Source organism: Eschrichtius robustus, chromosome 1, assembly GCF_028021215.1.
Source record: "Eschrichtius robustus isolate mEscRob2 chromosome 1, mEscRob2.pri, whole genome shotgun sequence".
NCBI lineage: Eukaryota > Metazoa > Chordata > Mammalia > Artiodactyla > Eschrichtiidae > Eschrichtius > Eschrichtius robustus.
Genome location: NC_090824.1, coordinates 61,068,328 through 61,093,947, shown reverse-complemented (window position 1 = coordinate 61,093,947; position 25,620 = coordinate 61,068,328). Strand labels below are relative to the sequence as shown.

The 25,620-nt window shown below is 35.5% G+C and overlaps 1 protein-coding gene across 1 annotated transcript in view; it reads left to right on the top strand.

Annotated features, from left to right (window-relative positions):
• TTC6 (tetratricopeptide repeat domain 6) overlaps window positions 1-25,620 on the top strand; it is a 205,300-nt gene that overhangs the window by 162,542 nt on the left and 17,138 nt on the right. Inside the window, exons 16-26 of the mRNA XM_068532443.1 lie at window positions 2,710-2,830; window positions 4,240-4,390; window positions 7,083-7,165; window positions 8,103-8,179; window positions 8,614-8,774; window positions 11,484-11,618; window positions 12,799-12,948; window positions 13,773-13,913; window positions 15,191-15,304; window positions 18,323-18,442; window positions 24,179-24,252. Coding sequence (XP_068388544.1) covers window positions 2,710-2,830; window positions 4,240-4,390; window positions 7,083-7,165; window positions 8,103-8,179; window positions 8,614-8,774; window positions 11,484-11,618; window positions 12,799-12,948; window positions 13,773-13,913; window positions 15,191-15,304; window positions 18,323-18,442; window positions 24,179-24,252 — 1,327 coding nt within the window. The remainder of the gene's footprint in view (window positions 1-2,709; window positions 2,831-4,239; window positions 4,391-7,082; window positions 7,166-8,102; window positions 8,180-8,613; window positions 8,775-11,483; window positions 11,619-12,798; window positions 12,949-13,772; window positions 13,914-15,190; window positions 15,305-18,322; window positions 18,443-24,178; window positions 24,253-25,620) is intronic.

The window sequence follows — 25,620 nt, the reverse complement described above, 5'->3', positions numbered from 1 at the left end:
TTTGTGTGTGTTTATGTGTGTACAACTGTGACAAAGAGAGAATATATCAAAGAAATCTCTTTCTATATATGAAGTTCTGAGGCTATTTCTGGAAATCCAGGCCTATTTCTTAGTCATCTTGCTAAAATGGCAGTGATTTTTCCTGGTGGGCTATGTCCTACTCCATAGACCCAGCCCATGGATTAGTCAAATTCAGAGTTTTGTAACCCTTAGACTAAAAATGGGCTTTGAGAATCCTCAGTAAGAGGATGCCAACAGCTAAAAGTGGCCATTTCCACTTTACCCTGTACCAGTGCATTCTTGGTATATGAATATGTCCACAATTCTGGGCATAGAATAAATGCTCAGTAAACAGTGTCCAGCTGAATAAATTAGCCCATCCTGACTGGCAAATTCTAGCCAGAGTCCAACACTCCAAACATGGCTCTGTTCACCTGGGTGCAAAGTGCTAGAATCCCAACATCCTAGGTGAGGCAGAATCTAGAGATTAAGGAGACCACTAGACTCTTAGGAAGAGAATACATAGCTCCTCAAGGGAGGCAATCTAAGATGATTGTTTCCCCTTTTTTTTCCGTTGGCAGTGCTTTGCATCTTGCGGGATTTCAGTTCCCTGACCAGGGATTGAACCCGGGCCATAGCAGTGAAAGTGCCGAATCCTAATCGCTAGACCACCAGGGAACTCCAAAAGATGATTGTTTCTTGATATCTCTAAATCCATTTGCCTTCTGAGGTCACCCTTCCCATGAATATTCAAATAAAATAACTCAAAGCCCATCCTATGTGCTGAGAGGAGTCTAGTGCCCTCCCTTCTATTTCCAAGGATTCCTAGAAGAGAGAACTGAGGATTCCTGTTCAATTCTCTTGGAATCTTTGTACCTAATTTCTGCTGTCTGATTGAGTCTCCATTTTTGTTCACCAATTCACTGCTCATGGCTACCATCTGTTACTAAATGTTTTAGGGTTCAGAGGATAAAGTTAGCACAGATAATTTAAATTTGAAGGTTAAATACCCTTATTTCTGTAAGTTTATCTTTTATTGGTCTCTGTCAGCTCTGTCCATCTGCCATCTGGCTAAACCCCTTTCTTCCTGGTCTTCCTAAAAGCTGCTTTCTCATATTTCCCTCTTCTCCAAGTTTTGGGCTCCTCACCCGCTCTTTTCTAGGCTATCACAATAATACAAATCCTTGTTATTTAATTATTCAGAGCAGACCAGCTTTATTTTAGCCTCAATCTTCTCCTATAGGATAGCCTAAGGAGTTTTATCTTTCACAATCAAAAAGGACCCTCAATATATTTTTCTAAGATAATAATAATAATATCTAACATTCATTAGGCATTTCACTACTTGTCAAGCACTATTCTAAATGCTATATATGGAGTGTCTCAATTACTCTTCAGAATAATGCTATGAGGTAGGTACTATTATCATCCCCATTTTACTGATGAGAAAACCGAAGCACAGAGAGGATAAGTAATTCTAATATTTTTGTTTCCTCAAGAAGAATGTTTCTTGTATGGACACCAAGGGGGGAAAGCGGCGGGGGGGTGGTGGTAGTAGTGTGTGATGAATTCGGCGATTGGGATTGACATGTATACACTGATGTGTATAAAATTGATGACTAATAAGAATCTGCTGTATAAACAAATAAAATACAATTCAAAAATTAAAAAAAAATAAATAAAAAAAAGAAGAATATTTCTATTTTTCTAGAGCAACCAACTAACCAACTGCAGCTATTTTTCTCCTTGCTAGACAGTCATACTGTGAACTGAGCCGTCAAATGGCCTTCAAGTGATTACTTAATCTGTATGATCCCTGCTTACACTAGGAATACTTCCCAAAATCTAGTATTGTGCATATTTGTGTCCCAGGCTGTGAACATTATGTACATTTTTTGCAGAACTTTCCCTTTTTAGCTTGAGAAGCTTGGGTGATGTGGATCAAATGTAGAAATCTCATCTAATTCATTGCATGTTTTTGAAAGTTGAGGGGGAATCAGCAAGTGAGGAGACACGAGATAACCTCTAGACTGCTAGACTGGTCACTGATGAGAGCCACATACCTGGAGTCCTGAGAGGAGGTTATTTTTGCCCCACGCTTCTGTTCTTTGGGATATGCGTAGTCAAGTTGCCTGCCTTAACTCCAAGGTCTGCTTGCAATTGGAGTAGCCTCTTTGAGCTGCCCTTCCTGGTTTATGTGTATAAGCCTGACCTCTGCTGTCTGCCCCAGTCTGGGTTTGTACCAGAACCTGTTCTTTGGCCAGTAATGATGCCTTCCTATCTTCCAGATAATAACAAGCCATCAAGGGCAATGGCGCCTTTCTGACTGCAATCCACTGCAGTGGATCAGAGGTTAGATTCTAGGCCCATCTTTGCCATTGATTTGCATGGTCACTGTACCTGGCCCCTTTGGACCTTAATCTCTTCATCTGTAAAGTGAGTGGACTATCCTAGATTAATACCAGGATTTCTTCCAGCTCTAATGAGATTGTGAACCATCATAGTCACATTGTTCCTTATAAACAAATACACTTTTTTATGTGAGTACTATTTTTTACTCACCAAATAAGTACACTCATTATAGATATGTTTTATTTTATGTAATGTTAAAAAAAAATAAGAATAAGCAGTAGGAAGGGGCATAGGCTAAAATAAAACTCAGATATGTTTGTTCAGAACCTGAATAAGATATGTACCTTTATTTTTAAGCTCTCATAAATGATGGCTATGAGAATCTTAGTTGTTTTCTACATCGGGGCATACTCTATGCGAATCTAAAACTTTGGTTGCTGGCAATTTGTGACTTTGAAGCTGTTATTTCTCTAGAAAGGTATGTTTTCCCTTTTATTCTTACTGATTTCACTTTTATATAAAATCAAGAAAATACCAAGGTGAAAGAAAAAGCTTTCTCCCCTCATCATTAATAACCTTGTAAAAATGAGACAATTATGAAGTCATCCTAGAATTAGAATACTACCTCTGAAAATAAGATTACTTCTAAAATAAGAACTATTCTCAATATCTGTTTGCCTCAGATGCTTTTGCAAACTTTAGAGATTGAATGGGTTTGAGAGGAGTTTAAATCCAAGGATAGCAAAATCAACCAGTAATTAAGAGCAGTTTGGGGATGCCCAGGTTAAAACTTTTTGAAGTTAAGTTCATGGAAAATTGTCATCAAGTTTTAAAATAATGGCAAAATATTTGCTTGATATATTGTTGCTAGGCACAATATACGATTCAGTGGGAAGAAATCCTCTATTTAGAACTTCTGACTACATTTTGTTTAGTAAAGCAAAATAAAAAAGCAAATACCATTAGAACACAGGTTCAGGAAGGAACAGACTGAAAGTTACATACACTAGTCAGAAAGCCAGGCTGTAAAAAGTAGAATTTAATTAAATAATTCCCCTTCTTTCCAAAGAAGTATTCTTTAAAATGGGAGGTGTCAGAAAGAGTAACAAATCATGCCCATTCTGTGCCAACCGGCAGACTGCTTACTTAGCTTATTTAAGGTAAACTTTGAACTTGACTTGGGAAAAGTCATGGAACATGGCTCCACAATGGCCACAGCGGTTTTCTTTGGGATATTTTTGAGTCAGGAAGAGAAAGAAATGGGTTTCAGTTGCAGAAAGCCAGAAAGTGGGCAGTCGGTAAAAGGGTCAGGGCTTCTGTGCAGTTGGGATACAGAATGTGTAGTTTCCTCATTTTGAAATAGAAGCATAGAACAAATAATTTGTAAGGTTATTTCTACATTGAAAATTGTTTGATTCTAAGAGAGAAAAACAACTTTTATTTGATATAGAAAAGCAAATGGGTTAATACCTCTGTGGAGAGGATTTTTAACCCTAAGCCTCGAGAACATTGCTCTTTCTCACTGTTCCTCACCCTTTCTCTTGGCGAATATAACATAGCTTGAGGCAAAGACTTTTGAGTTGAGGAAAACTAAGCTTGTTATCCAAGATAAGTCAAGATTAAGTCAAGGAAGAGTGAAGTATTGCTAAGAGTCTAGGAGACTTCAGGAAATCAGTTCCTAGGACAGACTCTACAAATGTTTATTCCTAACTAAGAATTTCATAAAGGTGTTTATAATTTTTAATAGAAAGTACTTAACTAATTTATTTTGCTTTAGGAAAACATTGTATAAATTGATGTATGTATTTCATTAGGTTCATTTATAATTGGAGAACATCTGGAATAATTAAAATGTCTAAGAATATTTTGCTTTCTCATTTTTTTTAGAACCATTATTTTGGCTTATATAAATATTGGCCTCATATATCTGCTACACCTGGATAACTACATTGAAGCCACTTGGTATTTTTCTGAGGCTATTAGACTTGACCCTATGTATATTCAAAGCTATATTTGTCGAGCAGAAGCCTATCATAAGGTATTTAAGGTTTGAGAACTTTGATTTTTTAAAAAAGTCTTAATTTTTTGAATATTTGTTCAATGTAATTTAAAATATATCAATGTATTCTTTTTCAGCTAATTACAGAGCCTAATCCATTTATAAACAATACATATTAGATAGATATATTGATCTATAACGGGTGGGTATAATTATAACTATAATTACCCACTTAAAAATCCTCTCCTGATTAGGTGTGAATTTTTGTCTTTCTTTTTTTTTTTTTTAAATAATGCTTGTTTTTTTCTTATTACAAAAGCAATGTATATTTACCACATGTAATATATGTATGCAAATAAAAATACATTAAAAACCATCCATTATTTCATTCTCTAGAGATAACTACTGTTAACATTTTAGAGTCCATCAATTTTGTGTGTGTGTATGAGGAGTGAGTGAATGGTGAGTTCATAGAATGGGATCTGTGCATAGAATGGGGTCCAAATCATTCACACTTTCCTTTAAATTTTGTTTAAAATTTACAAGTTATTTAAATTAAAAAAATAATATATCCTTAGTGTAAAATTCAAACAATGTAGTAAATAATAAGAGCTCTCTCTGACTCCAACCAACTTGGACTTTCCAGAGATAAAGACTGTTAGCTGTTGTGTCTACCTTTCAAAATAGATACTCCCTTCTACTGCTCCATCACTGACCGTCCTGTCCAAGACACTGATTTCTCACCAGGGTTATTGCAGTAGCCTCCTGGTCTTCTTGCTTCTGTTCTTTATTCCTTTTTGATGGGTTTTCAAAACAGCAGCATAGTGATTCTGTTAAAACATAAATCAGATTATTTCACTTCTTTGCCTGGAACCCTTCAATAGCTTCCCTTTGTGCTCAGAATAAAAGCCAAATCTTGCAAAAGCCAAAGACCTACAAGAGCTCATGTGAACTGGCTCCTTGTTACCTTTCTGCCCTCGTCTCCTACAAGTCCTCTCTTCACATTGGTTTCAGTCAGGATAGCCTGTTATGCTGTGGAAAACAACAACAACAAATAAAACTTCAAAATCACCATCTTAAAGTAGCAAAGGTTCATTTCTTGCTCACACTGCATGTCCATTGGGAGTTTGCTAGAGGCTCTGTTCTCATTGTCTTCATCTCAGGATGCAGTGTGACTAAGTCCTTACCTTCCTGATGATGGAAGCAGAAGACCCTGGGGCCATTTTGGTATTGTCCCCAGGGCAGGTTTGCTTTTGATCCCTGTTGGGAAGGGGTGGGGATTGTGTGTGGCCCTTTTGCTTCACTCCCTGTTGATGGAGCTGAGGCCTTATGGGGAAGTTGGAATTTCCTCCGAGCGTATTTAGAAACCAAAGCACTAGCATAATATCAAGGTGTAAACACATATATTCAAAGACTCATTGTTCTGAGGAGACAAAAACCTCTTCACAGTAATGGTTGAATAAATTATGTTGTATTCACACTATAGAGTATTATATAGTCAATAAAAAGAATGGTTAGAATTATGCCAGGTGATTTGGAGGGATTTCCAAGAGATATTCTAGAACAAGATTTAGAAGACTTTAAAGTGTATACAGTATGATCCCATGTAGATAAAACAATGACAAACCAAACCCTGTGTATGTATATAGAAGAATACATATGCCTACAGTGTGGGTTTAGGCTCCAGGGTAAATCCAATCTAATGCTACCTGGTGAAGTCCAACCCCAGGAAAGCTTGTAAAGACCAAAGAGTGAGCTTCCATCATTCCCAGTCAGGGTGTCCTCAATGCATAGATATGTGTGATTGGAACCAGGTGGAGCAATGCAGGCATATGACAAGGTGGTTTATTAATTACACCAACCTGATCAGGGTTAGCTTGAGAAGCAGCAGGCCTGAAGTTCCACAGTAATTCTTAAATTTATTTAAAAACATCTCAAACTCCCTCCTTTTGAATTCCCTCTTTTGACTCCACCCACTATTTCCTCCAAACACTTTGTACCATTTTCACAGGTATTGTCTACTTCCATGCACAAATGTTTTGATCACCACGTCAGCATAGTAAGAGGAGTCGTTTGTTGTCCCAGCTTCATTTTGCTGGGATGTGTTTAGTTCCGCCTTTTGTAATTTCCCCAATGTTTGTAAAAATTTGTATAAATTCAGATTATGCTCTGTAACCAGTATTAAGGAAAGAATCATTGTTTACTTTTCATTGTATATTGATTTTAAACAGATATCTTTTTCATCATTGTTGTATTTTGTTTTATTCATTCATTTTACTCAGTAAGTGCAAGCTTGTTTTTCCTCTCTTATTTTTAAGTGGAATTGACTTTTACTTTTTATTTTACATTCCTTTGCAAGCTAGTTTATTAACATGAGTAAAGTTTGGTGTAAAAGGTGTTATGGTTGAGGGAGAAAAACTGAAAAGCTAAACAAAAAGGAAAACCAAACTAGAATATATGATATAATCATATTTATTTAAAACTATATATTTGTGGATCTGTGTAATCATTCTTCAAACTTAAAGATAATTTAAAAAAAAACAAAAGACTTTGCTTCATAAATTTTTTTTTTAACTTCTCTGTATCCCACTTGCTTTGATGATTCTTAAGAAACACGTGTATTAGGAGAGATTCCTGCAAAATTTCTGTATTGAAGGGTGGGAGGGAATAACTATCAGAAAGGAAGCAATCAGTATTATTAAGAGCTAAGTTTCTGTTTATCACTCAACAGTTGCACAAATTGAAAAAGGCAGTAAGAGAGTTATCTTGTGCTATCCACCTTCAGCCAGATGGAATCCAATTATATATAATAAGGTATGTGCATAGAAATAGAATTCTTCTTGGGATAACTTAGTATCTGAGCTAGCTGTTGGAATGCTTAGTTCTTTCTTGATCCTTCCAGCCTCCTTGTTTTACATTTAATCTCCCAGAAATGGCCATCTCCAAACCAGCAAGTCAGATTTGGTTGTTCTTGTTAAACTTTAATTCATAATATAAGATAACAGATCTTTCCCTTTGTTCTGTCCTTGCATCAAAACACAACTGTCTGTGTTTAAGTTCTTTGAGGCCTCTCTTGATTGCTGGTTAGACAGTTATCACAGATCTCATGAAAGTAAGGTAATATATTTTGATTGTGTACCCAGAGGTACCAAGTATAAACCTCAGATAATTCAGTGAAAAAAAAAGATACATTGAATCGTATTTCAAATGCAGTAGAGCTTGCTATAAAAGGACCCATTGCAAATTATGGGTTATCACTACCAAAAATATATTATAATTACTAACATGGGAAATGGATTTACAGAAAATGGGAAAATGGACTGGAACAATGCTTTCTGATAAGGTCTTGCTTCATCTTTTAACTCTTGAACCACATTTTAACAATTTATGTAAATACTTTTCCATTGGTATGCCCTTTAAACTGTGTTTAGCTTTTAAAATTTCTCAGCAACAGAGTATAACTTTTTAAATGCCGATAATTACAAAAAGGTTTGACTATTTTTCTTTCAGCTTCACATTTCCTAAATTGTTTTCTTCTCACATCTCCATGCTAATTGGCCTATTTAGACTTACATAAAATATTTATAATTTTCACATTGTTTTTGTCATACATAAGTGTGAATAAATGTATTAGAATAAGTATGAATAAATGTATTATAATTTAAATTTTTAAGCAACTGAGTATAAAAAACTTTATTTTAGAAAGATTATTTTTAACTGCTTAGAATTAAAAAGCTGTTATTTCTTCCAGAGGACAATATCTTCTTAGGATGAAGTGCTATGATCTTGCAAAGTTCACTATTTATCAAGTAGCAGAAATGACCGAAGGTAAATATAATCAATGTTAAATTATAATAATGTCTTAATTTAAAAAGAAATACTTCTTTAAATTTTTTATACTATTTTCAGTAGCTCTGTATAGATAGCATGAAGGGTTCACTTGAAAGTCAAAGTTAGATTTTGAAACTAAAACTTCAGTTTCACATGTATCTAACCAATTTGTAAAATGCTTCATAGCCTAGTGAATTTTGTGAGAGAGATTATTATAGGAAATACCACGCTTATACTGTTATTTTTTGTTTGTTTGTTTGTAGTTGGAATGTCTTATTGTTTGTTGACAGTAAATAGATTTTAGTATCATATTGATTTATTAATTCATATTGTAAAAATAGATTACTGAATTGCTTGACTGTCTTAAAATAATTATATTCTAAGTCCTAGATACTTGGCAAAGTTATTGATAAATTTTCCTTTCCTTTTAGGTCTCATTGAGTTGAGTCCTATACAGCAAGCACTCATTTATTCATTTTGTGAGAACCATGACAAGGCCATTCAGGTCTTAGATGGGATCACTTCGAATAAGCCTGAGGTCACCATGTATGCTCTATTAGCAAAAGCTCAAATGAAGGCCAAGAGGAACAAGGTGAAAAGTCTTGAGTAATGTTTACTAGACCTATTAATGGAATTTTTATATTGTGCTTGGAATTACTGCTTACACACATATATATATATATATATATATATATATATATATATATTTTTTTTTTTTTTTACAAAACTAAACCATACCATTTATTTATTGATTCTTCTGTTAATTAATATTTGGGTTGTTTCCTTTTGTTTTTTCTCCTCTTAAGAGTAAGGGTAATATTCTTTTTCATGTCTTCTGTTAACATTGCTGGTATGTAGAGAATGTAAATGTTTAACTTTCAAGAAAATGGCACATTGTTCCATAGGGTTATACCAATTTATTCTCCCGCCTGTAGTATATGAGTATTCCCGTTGATCTCCATCCTCTACAATAACTGGTGCTGTCTACTTTATTTTTATCAGTTTGGTGGATAAAAACTAATGTCTCGTTATGGTCTTAATTCACATTTCTCAGTTTGAGCAAAGGTTGAGGTATCTTTTTATATGTTTATAGCCACTTATATTTCCTGTTCTATCAATTTGCTGTACACATTTTTGTTTGTCTTGTTCATATTGATTTTTGACATTGAAAAAAATAAGTCCTGTGTATTAGTCCTTGGTTGGTTACATGTGTGTCATGTATCCTCTTGCAATTTGTGGCTGGTTTTAAAATTTTCTTCATGATGTCTTTTGATGAGCAGAGGGTCTTAATTTTAATGTAGTTGAATATATCTTTTTTTGTTTTATTGTCACAGCTTTAAAAAAAATTCTTGTTTAAAAATTCCCTCCCTACACCAAGGTCATAAAGATATTTTCCCATATTTTCTTCTAAAAGTTTAAAAGTTCTGCTTTTTTCATGTAAGACCTCACTCTACCTTAAATTGATATTTTTGAATGTGAGATAGTGATAAAATTTCAATTTACCCCATATGGATACTCAAATGTTCCAGTATCATTTATTGAAATGTTTTCCTAAACCAAAGATCTGAAGTGGTACATCTGTCCTATTATAACCTTTCATGTATGTGTGGATCTGATTTTGGGCTCTCTATTCTATTCCTTTGGTCAATTTTTCTATCCCTGGCCTAATAGTACAATGTTTTAGCTACTGTTGCTTTATTGTAATTCTTGACATCTGGTGGAGCAAGTTGCCACACCATATTCTTCTCCAGGAAATTCCTGGTTATTCTTGGGCTTTTACTCTTCTAGCTGGTCAAGATTTTAAATTCAGCTTGTCAAGATTCATTAAAAACCCTGCTGGAATTTTGATTTAATTGTATTGAATCTCTAGATTAATTTTGGGAGAATTGACACCTTTATGATATCAAATTCCTTCTTTGGAATAATCTTAAATTTACTTTAACCTCCCTGAAACCTGAAGTCACTTTTGATTGTGTCCCTCTTCTACCCAATCAATAGTCATGCTCTCTTGGTTCTACTTTCTAAATGTCTCTCAAATCCACTTCCTTTCTCTATTTCTCTGGTCATTATCCTAGTCCAGAACATATTTGTATTTTGTTTGAATTATATAATAGTGTTGAACTCTTCCAAGCTTTTCTCCACACGGCTGCCGCAGAACTGTGTTTGGAATGTACATTTGCCCTACGAGAGTGTCCACTACTTTTTAGAGTAGTGAAGGAAAGAGAGGTGGGACATCAGCTAGAGGAGGAAGTGAAGATGTGTTCATTTAAATTTAAATGTGATGGAAGACTTTATGGACTCCAGGAGGCAATGAAGGGGCAGAGATCCAAAAGCAGAAGGCGGGACAGAAGGAGTTGGGGTCAAGGGCACAGCTTGAGGAGTTAGCTCTGAAAAGAAGAAAGGAAACCATTCAAAGACAGGAGAAAAAAAGATGGACATGAAGAAGATATAGAGACTTTGAAAAGTAAAAATGAGGGAAATTGAGAAGGTGATGCATTTTTTTCTATTGCAAAGGCATGTGCTGAGAGTGAGGCTGGAAGGATGAATGTTGAGGTAAGCTGTAGACATGTGATGTAAACTAAGGGTGGGCACAAAGGGCACAGCATATCCAAGTGAAACCTCACTGTTTCTTTAGCAATTTAATATAATTAAGAAAGTGGGCTAAAGAGTCACACGTAGCTGTATTTCTATGTATTAGGTAAATACATTGAGTAGCTAGTCATGAAAACGCGTTTCTATTTGGAAAATTGAATTTTTTTCATTAAGAATTTCAACTATTTTGACAGAATAGTGTAAATGGGTAATTTTTGATGTTAGTTTATTTTCTGGTGTCAATGGAACCCCCTTGAGAGCATAGCAGGACAAAATAAAAGTTGATTAAAACAACCTCAGATATTATCAGTGGAGAACTTTTACTACCTAACAGCTGCCTGGCATTCCCTTCAGGAGAATTACTAGGAAATTGGTCATAAATTGGTCTATAAATTTAAGTCTGATTTAAGACTATGAGAAAATACCCTTTAGAATTTAGAAATTATAGTTCCAAAAGTCCACTTGTGTAACCCTGCTTACGTACCTGCCTGTAGGATAGGCACCTGGGTGGGTCAGATTTCCTGCCTGTCAGAAGTCCTCCATCTTGGTGCACTGACAAGATCTGTGTCTTTACCAGGTCTGTGTGTCCTCTTGTGAAATGAGAGTAGGGCTGTGTGCTCAGGATTCCTTTTAACATCTAAGGCTGTTGTGTTAAATAAATATTAGAAAGAAACATTCCCTTCCCTCTCTTTTTTTAAAATCATTATAGGAAGCCATGAGAATGTTTAAAAAGGCGTTGGATATCTTTTCTCATTCTGATAAAGGACGAAATGCTGTCGCAGCTTCATCAGACTGTCTGTATCACTTGGGTCTTTGTTACATGGAGGAAGGCAACTTACAACTGGTATTTTGTATATTTAAGAGCATAGGTATTTTATGGTTTTAGAAATTGTTTCCTTGCATTCAGTTCCATTTCTGAAGGCTACCTAAACAGTGAGTGACTAGACCAAAGCTTCATATAAAGCTTGGCTTACTATAGGCAGTCTGCACCCTGCAAAACCTACTACATTGTTTTATTTATTCAAACATTTTATTGTTGCTTGTTTGTCAACACTATTCGGAAGACTAATGCATGTTTCCCACTAAACAAATTTAATTGTAAGAAATTATTATATCAAAATTTCATCACATTAGTATAAATTTACTTATTAAATTGTAAGTACTTTATATTGAGTGCTTCAGTGTAATGTAGAATAAATGGAAAATGATTAGGACACTGTTTGATTTCTCTTATTGACAACTGAGCAATTCAAATCAGAATAAAACCAGATTCATTGAAAACCAGTTGCTTCAATTATTATGTATTTATCCAGTATTTGGCTATTTCACACAATTCTCCATTTCAAAGTTTTCAATGATATGATAAATATGTATTTATGTATTTTCCATTGGCTATTTTTGAATATTCTACAACTACACACACACACACACACACACACACACACACACACACAGACACCATTCCAGTCCTTATATTCATAGGGGTGGACAGTGTCTGAAACTTGCATCTTCATAACTTTAAAAAAGAGTTGCACTTGATTAGTTGTTCCATTAAGAAATTACAATAAATATGAGATTAATTACAAATATTTTTCATGTTTTTAGCCCTTTTGGACAAGCAGAGGAAACCTAGCTTTGCTTTACAATATTAGGAAAAATTTTGGAGTTCCATTGTTTTGAAATTTTATAACCATATATCTGCTGGCCCACATGGAAAATAAATGTACTAATTGTGATTTCTTTGAAGAAACACAATAGGAAGAATAACGATTAAAGTTACACCTCTGAAAGTATTGTAACAACATGGATTATGCAGACATTAGTCTGGGAGTAAGGGAACCTGTAAATTATAATAATAAATCTGGCTTGTTCATAATTTTTTTTGCTCCACAAGGTTCGCTGGGAGAAACATATTTAAAATGACCAAAAACTAAAATGAAAACTTTTCAACAATAGTTATATACTGTAATTTATTAACATTTTAAATTAATACATTCTACTCACTACATGATTTGCTCTTCTAGGCTTTTGATTCTTTTACAAAAGCTGTGAAAGCAGATCCTGATTTTGCAGAAGGCTTTTATCAACGTGGGCTTTGTAAAGTAAAACTCCACAAGGATAGTTCAATCCTGGATTTTAATCGTGCAATTACCCTTGATCCAAAACATTACCAGGTATTTAAGTGAACAATTTCAGTGGTTTGGAAAGTGTATTAAATTTGCTAAAACTATTAAATCTTTAAATGTTATTGTTATTAGTTAGCAACAGTCAGTTAGTTTTACCTACTTTTCAGCAGTTTTAATAATCCATATATCTGTATTTCCTCTTGAACTAAAAATATGATTTCCAACAGGGAAATTATATAGGTAAAAGTGCTTCATGAATTGTGGTGTATACAAATATTGTAAATATTTTAATGTAGCTATTAATAATTATTTTATATACTATGTTATTAATTTTACTTACTTCTTGGTTCGCTGTCACATTGATTCCTGCCTCTTAAAAGAGACTAGAGACAACACAAAATCCAATAGGTGAAACTCCGTTGGATCTTGATTTTAAAAGCATATGAAATTTGAATGTGGATGAAATATTAGATGATTTTAGGGAAATACTATTAATTTTCTTAGATATACAGTGGTAGTGTGGTTACGTAGGAGAATGTCTTCACGGGAGATGCATACTGGAAGACTTGGGGTGAAGTTTTATGATGTCTACAACTTATTTTCAAATAGTTCAAAAAAAATAGATACAACAAAATTGAAAAATGTTAATAATTATTGAATCCAGGTGGTAGGCATATGGGTGTTTACTGTACTATTCTTTCAATTATTCTGCATGTTTGAAAATTTTCTTAATAAAAGAGAGTGACAAAAAGTCTATATTTTATACCATCTTTGGGTGGCATAAATTTGTTCCAGCTACCATATATTTGGGTAGAACTGATGCTTTTACTAAAATATCTGTTCCTGCTTTCTTCCTCTCTTTCTCTGAAAAGGCATATTTAAGTCGAGTAGCCTACTATGGTTTGAAAGGCAGATACTCCAAAGCAATCTTGAGTTGTAATGAGGCCATCAAAATTTATCCTCAGAGTGTGCGTGCCTACATCTACAGAGGAGTTCTGAAATACTACAACAAGGTAAGGCAATTTCCTACCTTGTTCTCTGGTATTTTAGAGTGGGTGGCTACTCGGGTGCCAAGGAGGGACTCACTTCCTTTTTTTCCTCTGTGAGAGGAGAATTGCCATGGTATGAAGGCAGAACTACACAGAAGGTGTTACACTTTGACAGTACATCAAAAGGATTTCAATTCATAATTTTTCATAAAATGGTGATATTTATTTTTGACATTTGCATTTTAAATAGCACTGATTATATATTTTTATTAGGAAAGTAATATTCATTGTAGAGAATTTGGAAAATACAGAGAGGAATAAAGGAGAAGATTAAAATCACCTGTTTTCCCACCATCAAATGGTAATTCCTGAGAGCATTTTGATGTATTTGAATTTTGTCTTTTTTTCCTAATAAAATATAATATATACTTTCCAAAACTGTGACTATGCTACTTACATAATCTGTGTTGTGCCCTGCTTCTTATATTTAATCTTTGAAGATACCATTTTTAATGATTGCATAATATTCCACCATAGTGTATTTTTAACCACTTTATTGTTGGACATTTGGATTGTTTGAAATTTTTTATTATTTTACTATTTTAAATAATACAGTTATACACGCAGAACAAAATTGTTACTTGAGTTTATGGTTCCTAAATGGAAATTACTGGGTGTAGCAACACTATCGATATCTGATGCTTCAAGGAATACTTTTTTTCTCCCTGTGTTTCTTTTCTGAACTTTCTTTGTAGCCATTTCATATGAAATATTTTGCAAATAATACCTTAAAGCAAAGGTAAGACCTTGCATTACCTGTTAATTCCATGAAAATTACTATCTATATAAATGGATCATCTAAGGTATCAGAGAAGCATCAAAGAGAAGCAAAAGAGAACATGGATAGAAAACATGACGATTATGTGATATGACAGTGCGAGTGAAGAAGCAACCAAGCTCTGGTGAATGTTTGCTGGATGAATAAGGCTTGCTTCTCTTTTATCCATAAGAAATTTAATTTTTTCCTTGCTATATAGCAACAATGGAAATAAGATAATCATTTAAAGTTGTTTATATATTGAATTTTATTTGCAAGTGAGAGAAACTATAGCAATTCCTACCAAGGGACCTTCTTAATTAATTCTGTGAAAGGTTAGCTTGACTGTCTTAATTTCACAGATGACACACAGAATGGTTAAATGAGTATTCCCAAAACTCTGATAGAATCAAGAATTTATTTTACAACTAAATTTCGGTCCATTATGATTAACCCTTCTCACTTAATTATTTTTTCTCTATAGACTTATAAACTAGCGATTACAGATTTAACTACAGCTATCAACATGGATAAAAACAGTTATATAGCATTTTATAACAGAGCATTATGTTACACCAAGATAAATGAACTTCAAATGGTAAGATGACCATCTTAGTAAACAACACTTTAAAGCATTTGTAAACTTATTTAAAGCATGTGTAAAGTATTTTCTTATTATTTTTGTTACAATTTTGGAAAAATAATTCTGTGGAAATACACATAAAACTTGAGAAACCAAAGAACCATTTCAAAGAATATTTATTTTCTTTTTTAGTGCTTACCAAATTTTCTTATACAGTCTCTGCAGTGTCAAATGAAAAATTAATTTTATAATGCTTATATAAGCATTTAAAGGCTATGTAAAGTTAAATGTATTACATAATGCTCATTCGAGAAAACGTTTCTACTGATAAACGTGTGCAGAATTTTTAAGCAGTGATCACTAGCAATATTGTTTGCTTCAAAATCTCAACATTAACTACAATAGTTTGTGGAGGTATTTTTTTTACAGTGGTCAGACCACAGATGCAGCAGGGAGTTTTGAGTGATGGTTTCCAGCTCAGGGACCAGTGACCAGGATTATCTGTGCGTTCTGAAGGCCTGACTGATGGCTGCAGCAAACCTTTTTCTCTATTTGCCCTGATGCAGATGCTACCAGTGTTAGCCCTCTTTTATATTTTTTAGTCTTACCCCTTCTCCACTCTCTCCTTGTTGGTTTGGTTCTTTTCCAGTCAGGATCCCTCACTGGGGAGCAGGTCAGTCGTTTCTCAGTGTTCTGTCCAATCTCTTGCTTCCCTTTCTGCTGTCCACTTGTTCCCCTTTCCTTGTTTCTATCCACTTCCATAGTCAATGAAGCATTCTTTAAAAGACTGCATCATGTACCTGCTGCTGTGTGTGGGCACACTTGCCCAGTTTCCTGGAAACTTGGGAAGTTAAATCTGTTTAAACCATTTAGAAATTGAGTAATTTATTTGCTGTGGAAGGAAGAAGTTGAGAAACATTGTTTCTAAGAGGATGTAGAATTCCTGGTAACTGGATTATCAGGTTTCCTCCAGAACTGTTGACAAATGAATAACTAATTTTTAACGCAGGCTGTTGTAAACCATTCTAGGAGCTAATTAAAGGATCGTTTATCAGAGTAACCTGCACAGCAGGTATCTTTGGCAGCTCCCTCCCCACCCCGACTCCTGCCTTTTCTGGGTAACCCTGAACTGCAGACAGTGGTCTGGGTGGGGGCAGGGAACTACTATCTTTGTTATCTGTGATGTGGAACAGAGCTAATGCTCCATGAATGAAGAACACGAAAAACTACGTAAATAGAAACCTAACTAGAGTAAGAACATACTGGTTATTTTAGAGCTGCCAGGCACCCAACGCTTCTCATCCAATGGGCTCCTTCTACAGATGAGGACATGAGGTTAGAAACACATCCACGTCACACAGGGAATAGGGACCTGTATCGGTGTTCGCAGGTTTGTTTGCTTCTGGTTAACAGCCTTTAGGTGGCTTTGTGAAACCATCTGACCTCCAGCAGGTGGACCAGATGTCATTTAACAGCGTCACCTCCTCCCTTTTGTCTACCTCCACCCGTTTCTCAGCATTCCTGCCATAAGAAGGCTGAGAAAACCCAAGTACTTTGTGCAGAAAATGCACTCCCAAGATATGATTTCATAAAAACTAGAAAAGGTGAATTCTGGTTCCTATCACCTTGTATTAATAAAAACAGTAACAGTTACCACTCATTTAGGGCTTATTGTGTGACAGGCACTGGGCTAAACGCTTTACCAACATATAATCAAAATATTTTAAAGTGGACTTCTACAACAATATGATGAGTTGTTAATATCCCATTTTTGTGGATGAGGAAACTGAGGCTTAGTGTTAAGTCACTTTCCCAAGGCTGAAAGGTTAGTAATAATAGCAGAGGCAAAACACAAAGCCTGCTCATTGTGACCTTCATGGAATCTCATTTCCCAGCTTTTGTTTCCTCTTGTGTCACATATTCAGCTGCTTAGTGGATTTCTAAGGCATCTTGATATATATACAGGTTTTAATTCTGTGATTCTGTGAAAGGAAAATGGCAAACATTCTAGTTCTGTTTTATTTTACAAGTGTTACAAATTATTTTTACAGCCTTGTCAATGTTTATTTATAGTTATGCCACAATATACATATAGGATATTTAATTGTACAATTCTTTTAGATGCTTGAGTGCCCAATCATGAAGCAGTAGAGGAGAACCACTAAGCAAATAGTAAAATACTATTTTATTTGCATTTTCAGTTAGCATGTGCTACAGGCATATATGATATGATTTGGGCCTTTTCTGATGAAGCCACATGGCTCTTTTGGACAAAATGTTCAGAAGGAAAATGAATTAAGAGATTCAGCTCCAGCCCAAATTTGGGCTGCTCCTAGTACCTGGTACAGAGTAGATGACCAGTAAAAACTAGGCTGTTCATTGAATGAAAAAAAAAAAAAAAAAGATAAAAAATGGAGAGAGGGCCTCTGAGTTGATTCTCAGCTTAGACTAATATCTTAAAAAAAACGAGAATATTGAAGTAATATTCCAACAAGTGCTTATTTGTTAGTTTTATTAAGATCTGTTTTCATTGCTTTATGATTTAGTCATTCAACAAAAATTTATCAGATGCCTAGTATGTGCAGGCATGGTGCTAGTTACTGGCTTTACAATGGTGAACAAAATGGATAATCGGTGCCTCCATAAAACTTAGGTTTCAGTGAAGAAAGCAATAAATCACTACAAAGAAATTAAACTTCAAAAGGTAACAAGTGCTCTGCTTTAATGTCAACAGTCATTTGGTGAAACTATTAAGTTGGGGAAGGGTGTTGCATCCCCGCTTCAATCCATACACAATAAAAGTAGTTCACAGATAACATGTGAAGCGCAAGTGCAGTGCACACCGCTTATTAGGAGGGAGCAATATCCACAGTATTTAATTAAGGGAAACCTTTAAATCTAACAAATGATTATTTTTGGCCATAAATTTTGTCACATGAAAGAACTAATTATGAGGTACTAGTTTGTCCATGGTCAATGCAGTAATGCTCTAAAGAGTTGACTTTAGGTTGTAAGTGATGATTTCATTTTTAGGCATTAACAGATTATGGAATTGTGCTTCTCCTTGATGCTGGAGAAACTGTGACATTAAACGCCTTTATTAATCGTGGACTCATCTACACAGAACTAGAGCAGTTCAGTTTTGCATTAGAGGTAAACCTTTCTGTTTACTTGTAAAAATGAACCCACTTGATTTTGCATGTTCACTTCTGAAAACTGTGAAAAAGTTTTTCTTGATAACAAATGGCAATATTAATGAGCAATAATTCAACTTTAGCGAGAATTGTGTTGAAATACTTTGAATGAGTAATAGAAGCTTTGCAAAAAAAGTGTTTTTTTACTTTGTTTTTTAATACAGATAAATAGCCAATATGTAAAAAAAAAATTCCGAATTGATGAAATATCAAGACTATCATCTCCCCTAAGGGAGTGTCTTAGCTACAGACAAAACTCAATAAAATGATTTTTGTATCATTTACTTTGCTGCTTAGTGCTCTTTCTCATTCACAATTTTCCTTGTATTGATATTATTTTTCAACTTCTGGAGTCATCTTTTGAGATTCCGTTCTACAGAATTACTTATTATTAAGGAAGTGTCTGAGAAACTGTATTCTAGGCAATTTACACTATGGTGAAATGTAATTTCAAGAGTTGAACTCCCTTAGGTTTTGGTTTTGAGGTATACCATTCAGAATTCCCTCAGGTAGGGGAAGCTTTGTTTGGTGTAGGCAAAGATCTGTGGAACTCTGGGCAATAGTGTTGGGTGGAGAAAGTGAGGAGAATGGGAGTTGGAAGCAAAAGACCTCAGCTGTTGGAGAATTAAATGAAGGGCCTGTGTTATCCACCTAGTATGTATTTATTTAGTACTTAAGAACAACATTAACTCTAGTTATCGCGCACTTACCACCTGCCAGCTTCTCAATAATGCTGCACAATTTATGATTGTAACTTATGGAAGAGGAAGCTGATACTCAAAAGAGGTTAAATCAAGTCTTAGTCAGCCAGGAAGTACTGGGGCAAGATTTGAACTCAGGTCTCACTTGATTCCAAATCCTGTGTTCCTTCAGACAAGGCATGGTACTGACAGTGGCATTGAAGATACGGAGACAAATATCAATAAGACAGATTTCTAGTCCTTGAGGAGCTCATAGTCTGGTGGGAATCATTCTTGATCCCTCTCTTTCCTCACATCCCACATCTAAATCATGAGCAAGTGTGGTCAGCTCTGCTATCAAAACATATTTTAAATTCAGTCATTTCTCATTTTTTGCCACTGCTCTCCTCCTCCTTCCAGCCTCCACCTTCTCTCCCCTGGATTACTGCAGTAGCTTCCCAACTGGCCTCTCTGCTTCTGCTCTTTTCCCTCTACATGCTGTTCTCCACACAGCAGCCAAAGAGGCCTCTTAAAAACATAAAGCAGAGCAAGTTATTCCTCTGCTCAGAACCCTCCAGTGACTTCCCATCACACTTAGAATAAAATCTGAACTCTTGACTATGGCCAACCAAGACCCTAGTGACCTAACTGCTGCTCACCGATCTGACTTCGTTGTCAGCGTTCTTCTTTTCTCCGCTCAGGTTACTCCACTCTGGCCTTTTGCTATTCCTTGGAAATGCCAGGCTCCCTTCCTGACTCAGGGTCCTCACACAAGCTGTTCCCTATGTGTAGAATATTCCCCCTATTGGTTCACACCCTCGTTTCATTTCAGGTTTCTTCTCAAATGTGACCTCCTCAGTCAAAAAGAGTATTTTAATTAAAACGGAATATTAAAAAATTAAAATAATCCCAAATAAGTCTGGAAAGAGAAAACAAAGGAACAGAAACAGAGGACACCAGCAGAAAACAAATAATAAAATGGTAGACCTAAATTCAACCTTATCAGTAGTTACATTAAATGGAAATTGTCAAAATACACCAATTGAAATATTGAAAATGCCAGATTAGAATTTTTTAAAAGTCCCAACAATATTCTGACTGCAAGAAACACACTTTAAATATAAGATATAGATAGGTAAAAGTAAAAAAGCTGGAAAAAAAATATGCCCTGCAAACACTACAGGCCTGCCTTGGAATTATTGCAGGTTTGGTTCCAGACCACAGCAATAAAGTGAATATAGCAATTAGTGACTTTTTTGTTTCATATAAAAGTGCATATAAAAGTTATGTTTATACTGTAGTCTATTAAGTGTGCAATAGCATTATATCTAAAAAATAGTACATGCCTTAATTAAAAAATACTTTATTGATAAAAAATGTTAAACATCACCTGAGCCTTCAGTAAGCTGTAATTTTTTTGCAGTAGTGACATCAAAGATTACTGATGATCACAGATTACCATAACAAATACAATAATAATGAAAATGTTTGAAATATTGTGAGAATTACCAGAATGTGATACAGAGACACGAAGTGAGCAAATGCTTTTGGAAAAAATGGAGCTAATAGACTTGCTTGAGGCAGGATTGCCACAAACCTTCAATTTGTACAAAGTGCAGTATCTGTGAAGCACAATAAAACAAGATATGCCTGTAATTAAAAGCAAAAAAAATGTTTCTCCCCTCTGCAAATTTAAAAAATTAACTTGAAAAATTTTAAAAAAGAGGCTGGCTGAGGTAGAGCAATGAAGTAATATATGACTGAATAATAAGTGGGCTAAATGCAGAACCAAGAGAGAGCAGAGTCTTAAAACCTAACCAGGGAAACATTTTTAGTGGGAATGATTGATTAACAGAAAGGTCAAGTAGGATGAGCACTGAACACATGTTAGTTAATTGATAGCTGTGTGATCTTCATAAGAACACGGGAAGTAGAGTGCGGCATTTAAACTGGAATTGTTTAGGAAGTTAATGGTTAAGCTTGTTGGATTGAGAACATTTGTTTATTCCTTTGTCCTCTTGAAAACCAGGAAGACAGTAAAGGAATAAAAAAGACATAATCCCACAAGGTTAAAGGTAGTGGAGAAGAGGTGCCCAGACACCCCAAACTACCATTCCAGATTTTAAAGCTTAAATATGAGTGGGTAGCCAAAGATTCTACACTTGAGGGAAGTAAAATAAAGAGTAAAATAAACACATTGTCATAGGGCTATGGGAATGGTGGGAGAAGGGGAGGTGTGTGGAGTGATGCTGTAAGGTAGCTAAGTTCTATCCTATGTTGGAAGTTAAACATGATAAAATACTCATGTTATTTAGAAATTCAGAGGTAAACAGCAGAAGAAATAACAGCAAGATGTAAAAATGGTTGACCCTGGGGAGCGGGGCTCAGAGATAAGGAGAGGTGGCGCGGGGCATCCCTGTAAGCATTGTGAGTTTTCTAGTTTCATTGGACCCTCTACCCTACCCTGTATACATGAGTTACTTTGAGAAAAATAAAAATAAATTTAAAAATGCCTTTAGAGGCAGTTTACAAATTACAAAATGAAATTGGACTTACTAAACAACAAGAAGTTGATGGCGTTTGGGGACATGGAGATGGTGAGTGTTGACTCTGCCTTCAGAGATTGATAGTGACAGGAACTAGAAAGACAAAGCCGTGTGTAGCTTGCGGGCAGGCAGGTTTGAGGGAAGGCATACTAGGTCGGGGTGGTGAGAAAAGGATTAAAGTTACAAAGGACAGAAGAAGATGATGGAGCAAGTTTCCAGAGATGGGAAGGATGAGGTCAAGAGCGCATCCTCTGACACACAGGAAGATGGTGCAGGCGAAGAGTCTTACAATTAAACTCGTCAGCAGAAGGAAGGGAGTGGAGGGAATTTGCTTTGTATGTGAGTGACTCTGTGTGGTTTGTTATTTATGATCCATATTAGAAACAAAACTAGTGCAGAAGAGGAAAATCATAAAAACTGCAGTTAGCTTTTTTTTAAAATTCATTAATTAGTTTTTGGCTGTGTTGGGTCTTCGTTTCTGTGTGAGGGCTTTCTCTAGTTGCGGCAAGTGGGGGCCACTCTTCATCGCGGTGCGCGGGCCTCTCACTGTCGCGGCCTCTCTTGCTGCGGAGCACAGGCTCCAGACGCGCAGACTCAGTAATTGTGGCTCACGGGCCCAGTTGCTCCGCGGCATGTGGAATCTTCCCAGACCAGGGCTCGAACCCGTGTCCCCCGCATTAGCAGGCAGACTCTCAACCACTGCGCCACCGGGGAAGCCCTGCAGTTAGCTTTATTCTAAGTAATCCTAAGTCATCATTTGTGTCTGTTGCTGATAATGTCTAATTACCATGTAGCATCACAATGATTTTATATATAGAGTCAAGCTGACTTTTGTAAGTTTTATGTGATTATAAAACTAAACTTGGTATTCTCAGCCTTTTAAGTTTGTGGTCACTCCTCATAACTCCCAAAGTTAATGGGAATGTTTGTAATAAATCTCAGTTACACTGTAAGTTTGCCCCCATTTCAGAAAAAAAAAAAATTCTCTTAGGGGAGTTATCTGTTAGCATATTTGATTAGACAATAAATTTCTTATTTTCTTCCAAATAATTCCACTTAGTATCAAAATATGCTGGGAATCTAAGTGGGGAGTCCATATTCTCAGATGGGTCTGTGACTAATACCCTTCTCCTCTAGTAGGATCCAAGAGTGCTCAGTTTGACCGTACTGCTCCGTCTTCCACCCCCAGTATTAGCAGAAAACTTATTCTACCCCCATAAAACAGCCATCTTCCTCTCTCTAGTACAGCCAAGGAAGGTTTGTGGGAGGATGAGGGGGAGGGGAAGGAGATGGAGGAGGAGAGGGAGGAGGGAGACTGTCGTTATGGTTGGGTCCTCCCTTGTTGGGTAGAAACCAGAACTCTGACACTTGCCCTTTAAGATTGTAGAATGCCCACATCCCAGCCTCCTGGAAATGAGAAAGGAGTCTGGAAGGGTTTCTTTTAGTCACTCCAGGGGACGATAGAGTACTCTCCACAGTCTAGCTTGGTCAGGTGAGCTCACAACCAAAACTGCCCAAGAAGATTCTTGCTGAAGCAGTCCTCTGGGAAAAAACAGAGCCATTTTTATTCCTTCATAGGCTTTGAACTCTTGCTTTCGGAAGGTTCCTTCCCATTTTATGGCAAACATTGAAATCAATCTCACATAATTTATGTATATGTGTACACACACAAATATACATATATATCTCATTGCAGTTGACATGATCTTTTGATAGGTAGATATTTAGATATTTTATTTATTTCAGTTTAGGGGTGTTCTTATTTTGCTTCAGGTTTCGGTTGTTGATGTAGGACTTTGAAAAGCTAAAGAGCTTCAGACACTGTGTCTCTGGTGCCGCAGCGGCAGGATCTCTGGCAGACTTAGCACTTTTAGTTCTCTTAACCTCTTCCCCAGTGCCATTCAGGTCCACCCCAGCTGACTGCCCTGACTTCAAATCTTGTGGTTAACGTTTCCATTGCTCCCTCTTGGGAGGCCTCTAGGATCTCTGGATAAAATGACACATTTTCCCCTAGAAGTTTGGGTTCCAGAGGTAGCAGCTGCTTTAGTTAATCCACATAGAGGCTCAGTTATGCCCTTTCCCTGGGCCTGAGTGCCTGTTTGTCCTATAGTGATAAGGTTCTCTGCAGGTAAATTTCTATCTCTGTCTGGATAGGGAAGTCTCTGGTGTTCATTGGGAAAAAACAATAAAAAGAAAGTAAACCTGATACCTCGTTATAATACCAGGCAAAATCACAGGAAAAGTGGACAGTAGCGCAAGATTCTGAGTGAGTTTTTGGTTATGGGTTTCCTCTGCTCCATCTGTTCTCGCTCTACATGTGATACTAAAGGAAAAAATAAGGGTTTTAAGAAGATGTATATTTTAATGCTTGTGTAAATTTTATTCATGGTAGAATCAGTGTTAGAAGGAAGTTTAAGAAAGCACAAAATATAATGCTGAAAATTAACAAAATTTGTAAAACTGTTTCAGGATTTTAAACAAGCTGCACTGATAAGCAAGACTAATGTGAGCCTTTGTCAAGCTACTGCCATATGCTGTCACAGGTATGGGGTGCAATTTATGTTGAAGTGAGAGCAAGTGAGACCATCAGATTTATAATTATAATAGAATAGAAGAAACAGAGGAGAATATTGTGGAAGTGACAGAGTACAAAAATGGAGAGAGGCACAAAGAATCCTTGTATCAGCACTCTTCTACCTACTAATAAACTATTTTAGCCAAGTCAGCAAGTAAATACCCGCATCATAGCGTTGCGGGTATCCATCTGATTCAAGCCCATTTATTGGAAAGGACCTTGGTAATACACAGAATGAAATCATGCATAACTTGAAATATCTAAGAATAAAATAAAGTTATTAACTTTGTTCATAAAATGGAACTAACTTTTAAAAAGCCTGTTTCTTGGAAGAGAGGTTGATTTAGAAAAATATTATATTTCCAAGAAAATTTTACATTTAGAAAGCATTTCTAAATCTAAAAATGAGTAAAATAATACCAGTAAATATCTACAAGGTATAATAAAGTCTACAAAAAATATATTACTTAAAACATTATTACCTGTTTCTGGTATTATTGTAAAAATAAGTAAGTTATAGAGGGGAGAAAAGAACAGTTATATGAGGCTAATATACAGAAGAAGATCAGTTTAAAATTTACTCTGAGATAATATTAGAGTATAGTAGATTGATTTTGCTAACTATAATACTTACATTTCTACACATACATTTGACATCTAAAAATTAATTTCTAAACACTTTGCTTTTAAAAGCATAGAAATGCAGCCCATGAGTATTTTAATGTGAAATAAAGTGTATTTGGTTAAGTAATAGTTTACAGCATTATTTTTCATGAGAGAAACCATAGCAGTTAATTGGATGAGGAAATTAGGATAGTAGACTAGGCTGTGTAAATATACAATCTAGACAATGAAACATAGTTTGAATTATTTAGGAAATTGAAATCCTTTTTTTCCCCTTTTAGGACATAGCTAGTACAGGTACATTTCCCTATGAGAATTAGATTTTTAAAATTTTATGAACATAGTAGTGTAATAACTGGAACTTGTGAAGGCGTTTTTGGTTAAAAGGCCTAAACTGGTCTCAGACCTTTAATTTTATACAGACAGCAAAACACGGTCAGACCATTGTCTATTTTAATCCAGCAACCTTTGTACAATTCATCTTTTTAAGTAATTGTCATTCTTAAAAAGAAATGGAATAACGATGACTGATGTGTTTGTTTTGGTAGGCGAGTGCAGGCCAAAAATGTCTGAGGTCATTGAATTCGCTTAAAACTAAAAATAGACACCAAAATTTTTCTCAACCTCATTCCGATGTTTTGCAACTATTAGAGTCAGTAAATTTCTCTGTGTGTCAGTTCCTGATCTCTTTTATGAAATGTAATCGCTGGGT